The 6,704-nt window shown below is 38.5% G+C and overlaps 1 protein-coding gene across 1 annotated transcript; it reads left to right on the top strand.

Annotated features, from left to right (window-relative positions):
• Positions 1 to 529: 529 nt before the first annotated feature.
• Positions 530 to 6,120, top strand: cox7a2l (cytochrome c oxidase subunit 7A2 like). Its single transcript, XM_086140081.1, has 3 exons — positions 530 to 688; positions 5,349 to 5,483; positions 5,742 to 6,120. The coding sequence occupies exons 1-3, from the start codon at positions 617 to 619 to the stop codon at positions 5,880 to 5,882; spliced, it is 348 nt and encodes a 115-aa protein (XP_085996207.1). The 5' UTR covers positions 530 to 616; the 3' UTR covers positions 5,883 to 6,120.
• Positions 6,121 to 6,704: the final 584 nt, after the last annotated feature.

The raw sequence follows: 6,704 nt of genomic DNA, 5'->3' as shown, positions 1-6,704 counted from the left end.
TTACTTTTAATCAGTTCCTAGGTTGATAATCCCGACACTAGCTACAGTCAAGCTACAGTGCAACCGGACATAAACGTAAACATAAACTACATTTATAATCCGTGGTCTGGTTTTACCTTATATTAAAAAAAAAAGCAGAATCAAGTAAAACTACAAATAACAATTGCATACATTCAAAACTAATACAGCTATTACACTGAAGAAGAGAATCTATGATAATTTGCATTTGTTGTGTTTCTACTCATGTGTAGGCGTTTCTGGTTTCGGCTCATTTGTATTAATTATTGCCTCCTCAACTACTTTGCTCTTTTACGAAATGAAAAGTACTGGAAACTTAAAGGGTTACAAAAAAAACCCAAACTTTTTTTTTTTGTTTGTTTTTTGTTTTGTTTTTTATTTATACAGAACATAAAGCTATTTTCACCCGTGTTTTGGACGGTTTATGAGGTTTTTGCTGTTGGAAAACGTGGAAGACGTGCCGTCGTTCAGGCTCCGTCAGGCGGGGCTAAGCCAACTGGCATACGTCACTTTCCATCGACGCTAACGGGAAAAAGACCTTTTACCGGGGGGTACTTTGTTGTGGACGACGTACTTCTCATTGTCCTTCAGCTGAAAAATGTACTACAAATTCAGCGGCATCACCCAGAAACTCACGGGATCTGCTCCGGCGACGGCGTACAGCCCCCAGGTGAGCCCGGAACACCCGGCGTCGGCCTCCGGTGTCCCCCGTCGAAGATGACCTTCATGTTGGCGTTACACGTCGTCGCCTTTAATAACATGCTAGTAGCTTTCGGGGTTATATCCCACCTGAACTGTTTAACGTTGTTGTAAGAAAAATATCTTGGTATTATTCCGCCAAAAACAACCTTTTTTATGTAACTGTCTTGTTTAAAATCGCCCAGGAGGTGAGCGATACGGCACGCGGCTGTTAGCTAAACAGCTAGCATGTACTGCCTCAGATTTTCCTTTATTTTAGAAAAACGATTTCATAACCTGCATTAAAACCTTTGTTTATTATCTGTGAAGGCTAGAGAACAATACAGTTAGTCTGTAGTCTGTAGTCTTTTTTACTTCTCAGTGTACTTTTCTCTTTTCCCTTGTTAAACCTTTATCTCGAAAGGTTATCTCTTTTTCCTCGCTCTCCCTGTTAAAACTGGCCTTTATCGGGCTTTCCAGTTAATGTAAGCCCACTCAGTGTCTTGGCCCCGCCGACCATCTTTAGGATGTGACCTTTATACCAGCCGTAGCTTTCCTGTCCTCCTCTTACCGCTCTGTTATCGTACGGCAGCGGATTAGAAAGGCCACCGCGGCTCTTTCAACGACATTCACCGAATGATTAAGTTCGTCAGACTGAAGAAAAAAATCAATATTATCAAAATAGCCTATTGTCAGAGGAAGAAAGGTTACATGTGTAGATATAGTCATATATTAATCATGAAATATGCTGCCTTGTTTTACTCCTTACTCAAAAGTTTAGGTCACTTCTAAGCATTTGTATAATAAAATGTATACACATTGTCAAGTTCAATTTATTGGCCTTTAAACCTGATTACAAAAGCTAATGCAAATATTACTTTTGGTAGTGTTTTCAGATAGCTTTTGTCATACTTTTGTGCATTTTCTACAGCAAAACAATATCTATCAGCATGTACAATCAAAGGCAATTGGGCATTTTAGCATTTTAGCCTGCCGGTTGTTGCATAAAGCTACATAAAGCTGCGTGTTGTATGCCTGTGTATTTGTCTGCAAGCTTGGGTCAGCGGTTAGGTCACAGATAGGAAAAGAGACTTTCTCTCTATTTTCAGTTCACCGAAGTGCCAAGGAAGTAAGAATGCCCAATTCCACATATAGCTTGAAACGTATCTTTATAAGAAAGGAGTTTAGTGCTAATTATATTTTTATAATGGTGCCATCAGGAGAATGCAACACAGAACAGGACAGACAGATACATCGTCTTAGGTAAATTTGTTTACCTTAGCATTTAACAGACAAAATATGATAGAGGTTTTTTTTATTTCATTGGTCTAATAGTAGTTTGATTCAAGACCCCTTTCTTACTTAGAAGAAAGAAGGGTATAATTGAGAGTGGGCGTGTTGGATGGGTCAGCGTGTGGAAGAGAGCTGATAGCTCAGGTGACAGGTGTGAAAAAGGGAAGCCCTTGCAGACTCCAAACCCCAAGATCACCCACTGCTAGTTGTTAAAATGTGATAATTCTGCTTGTGAGCGGTATCTTACACTAGACTTCAACTCTCACAGGCCCTTCTCGGATTAAAACCAAAAATGTGTTGTTTTTTTGTTCACAAGATGGCTTTATGTCTGTTAAACTGTGAATCTTTTTTAAACTATTCTCCTCTAATTACAATTATAAGGTCATGGTTCAGCGGGCACTACATTACCTTGTGTTACCTGTCTGGTCGAATTACTTTGTTAGTATATATGGAGGAGATATCTCAACCTATTTACATTGAGGAAGAATTTCTGTCTACAATTTAAGCCTCCTCTTTCAATCAAAACCATTTGAAGTAGTTGTATGTTTTCGCATGTTATATGATTTTGTTGAATGAAAACACCAGAATTTTGGTTTAATACACTTCAAGCCTGACCCCGCAAAACTTAAAGAAAAAATATTTTTTTTTAGCTTTCTTTCCAACACCCAGTAATTTCCAGTTTAACAAGATTTTTCACAGCTTCTGGAGAAATGTTCATAGCTACCTCCCACAAAGCTAAGCTGAAAGGGAAATAACTTGTGCTCGGGTGATGGGATAAGATGTGTTCAAAAAGAGACATCTCACAGCACCATAGTCTTATCTAAGAAAACCTCTACTGTGTGGGGGATTGAAATGGGTTCCTAGCTTTACCTCAGTGTCCTGGATAAAGATTGTCATTTCATCTTCCGAGCTTTGTTCACCACGGTTTAGTTTCGTAACTCAAACAATCATAATATTGTACATAGCCCTACAAATTAAAACCATATGTATGCTTACTCAATCTAAATGTCATCTCTGACCACTTGCCCTTTTCATATAATGTCTATATGTGAATGCAGAAGACATTTTAATAACTCAAATTGCACTTTGGTAACCAGGAACTTTTTTTGGAAGACATTTCACCTCTCAGCCAAAAAGCCTCTTTGTTTCTGAATACCTGAGAGGCAAAACGTCTTCAAGAATTAAGGAAGTCTATTTGTCTCAATAAGATTTTACTAGTCAATATCAGGAACTGTATGACTGTGAATCTTCATTGACACATGTAACATGGAGCTGCAAACTATATACCAAAGCTCGAAAGATAAATCGGTCATTAAAGATAAACCAATAAATCAATTATACAATATGATAACTGAACTAACTTCACACCATCACTGATATCTATATTTTAGCTATTTCAATAAAGTGCAGTAGTTATACTTATAATATTGTGGTATTGTTACTTGAATCCCAGCACCATTTGACATTTGATCACAGTCAAGAAGCACATATTCAACAAATACTGAGGTTGTTCTAGTGAGCTGGCAAAACAAAAGAGTCATGTTACAAGGGTAGATAATCAACTCATTATGCCAACCAGGGTTTCCTTCCCATCAATTTATGACTGTGGTCTCAGAAGAACGAGGCTGTTAGTGCCAGATGATCAGTCACAAACATAGAGAAGTCCGGAGGTGCATACTTACCTCAAGAATAACAAATAATAATCAATTATTCACGCCAACACAGTTGCTTAGACAAAAGACCGGAAAGGAAAGCGGGGAAACCGCCAACATTGCGAAAGGGCGGGTTAATAGGCTTATCAATAAACTCTGACTATAATCACAATTACAAATTCCATTAAATGAATGGGTAACTTCAATCCATTCTGATGTCTTGAAAATCAATATTAGTGTCATTGCACCACTTTAACTTTGGTGGTTAATATGTGTGCTTACAAATGCATAATGTCTAATGTTTTAATCAGTCATTGTATTAGACCTAAATTGCTCCCCAAAGGTGTTCAGTACAGTTTTCAGATCTCATCTCAGTTTGAACATGTTTAGGTCTACGACAGATGTTCCCCTGATGATGAATCCTTCTGAAAAGTAAAACCCCTGGATTGAACCATGCTTTACTTCACTAACCTGCCAATCTTGAGTGACATGCCCCAAGCTGCATTGTATAGACAGACACAATATATTATCACAAGGAAACAAAAAAAGAAAGAAAAATTCCTTGAAGCTACTCATGTCATATATACACATATGATTAAACTAAGTCCCTTTGGACCCAGAGACTGATGAAAAAGTAACACAGACTGTAATTTCTCAAAAATTTTCAAGTGATACCACTTAACCCTTACAGAGTCACAAAACAAGATGTCTGCATCAGGGATTTGAGCTGCATGTTGCTGTGTTCAGTAATGAAGTACATGCCACATGTGAGATATTTACTTTTTAAGAGTGCTTTCTCTGGTTGTTGTACCTTGCCCTGGTAACGGTGTCTATGTGCTGTAATGAAGTGATTCGAGGGAAACCTGATACCATCTGGGTTCCCTGCTCCACTGCACACATGGCAGGTGAATTCAGGCAGTCAGTCGATATTTGATTAAGTTCAACACTTAATCCAGGCATAAAATATTTTTCATTGGAAAAATTGCACATAGACTTTTAAGAGCACCCTAATGCGTGTGTGTGTAAATAAGGGGAGGAATCCAGTAACTTAAAGTCTCAGTTTGTGAACCTCTTTGTTTTGCTTGTTTTTTCCTCTACCTGGCACAATGTGTTTTACAAGCAGTAGCTATTAGGAAACTTTGTATTTCTGATCTAATGCGCTAAGCTAGATCCCTGTTGAATTTTGTTTAGTAAAGTGTTCTCGAAAAATGGGATATAAAAATAATCCTCCAGTGCCTCTGCATTTACATATGTCGAATTCTTGTTCCGGCACCCACACTCTGCCTCCACACACTACAAAAAAGGTAATAGGCCTCTCACAGCAAGGTGGATCTAGCTTTCTTCAAGGGAAAATTCAAAGAAACAACAAGCTTCATAAACAACTGTTTACAGATTTGTTGTTTACATTTAGAGGTTAGGTAGAAAATCATGTCAAAACAAAATAACATGAAAGACCAGTGTTTTTTTTTTTTTTTTTTGTCATTTGTAGTTTGTTCCATCATCAGATATGATTGCAACAATTATTTTATGGAGTATTTGCATTTAAGGTAGTTTAGTAAAACTATATTTGCTTTTTTTATTGTTATATTTCTTGTCTTTGGACAGAAATAGAAATAGTAAAAATACACACCAAACTCCCGAGTATGCATATTACTGATGCATGTAAGAACTGTGTGTTTGACCATCTGGTTGTGCTTTTCTGGACAGGGGCTGAGGCCAGGTGTGCCAGCAGAGCCACCAACCATGATCTTTGCCACACCCACCAAGGTGGTGTCAGAGACAGGGTCCGTAGTGGAGTACATGGGAGTGAACAAGGTGCCTGACCTCCAGAAAATTTTCCAGGTGATGAATAACACACAACAAAAAGCCATTCAGCCTACATAATGGTGTACTTTCTTTGACCTGACAGTTTTGCTCATTCATAATTTGCTTATTATTATTAGATTAGTATCGATTGAATTAATTCGATCTCTTACCATGGCACTCATAATTTTAAATGATTTTTTGTATGGACTTTATCCATATTCATATGTTCATATTTTATATAGATTTTAGATGAATTTTATGTACTGACCTTTGTTTCAAAATAATTACTTGCAGGCATCTGATAGCATCCCCGTTCATTTGAAGCGAGGCGTTCCTGACAGGCTACTGTACCGTACCACAATGGCTCTGACTGTAGGAGGTGCTCTTTATTGCCTGGTGGCTCTTTACATCGCAGCGCAGCCCAGCAATAAGTGACCAACCTGATGCCTGGAACAAAAGATCTTCACATAACACGTCCGACACGTCGCCACTGTATTGCGCTGACAACTCTGTTCGGCCTCCACCTGCCCTCATGATGCCAGTTTTGGGACTCTCGAAAATGAGGATGCAAATATATCGCTGTCTGAACTAAATGCCACACAAACAATAAAAATGTCTTGAGTATTTTGTAGAATAAAATGTCTAAATTAATAAATTTTAAGAGGAAACCTAACTTGCTTCATCAGTCACTCCCTTTGTGCTTCTCAGGATCTAAACCTCATTAGTTTTAAAACATTCAAATGTAATCGTGAGCATTATGACATGAAAACGAGGATGACAAGTTTCTTATATGACCAGATATGCCGTTCTGTCTTTGCATATAGCCTTGATGTGATTATCAGTATCGATGTGTATATTCTGTCACAAAGCCACTTGTGAAATAGGTCTATTAGCAAGAATGCTGCTGAACCTGACAAGTGCGCAGCAGCATATCTACAAATTGGAACGCTGCAAATAGAAGTGAAGACATAAAGACTGTTTTTCGTACTGTGTGGCCTTTAGCAGGCTTGTTGTGCACCGCCATGTGTGCAAGACAACAAGCATGATGGAGACATGCCGTCTGGAACAGAGCTGCTGCTCACTCGGCCTAAGAACTGCCTCGTACAGTATTTATATCACCATGTCAGCTGTTCCTCAGCATGCTTTGAGATGGATGCAGGGGGTTTTGAGACACGTTGGCAGTCCCACCTTCATTATAATCGCATCCTGTTTCTTCTCTCGCACATCGATGTTTTAGACATGCACTTGGCCCCAGTC

This window comes from Fistularia commersonii, chromosome 32 (genome assembly GCF_037954325.1).
Source record: "Fistularia commersonii isolate RoL2024-O1a breed Wild chromosome 32, RoL_Fcom_v1.0, whole genome shotgun sequence".
In the NCBI taxonomy this organism is placed as follows: Eukaryota; Metazoa; Chordata; class Actinopteri; order Syngnathiformes; family Fistulariidae; genus Fistularia; species Fistularia commersonii.
This window is presented reverse-complemented; position numbering and strand designations above follow the sequence as displayed.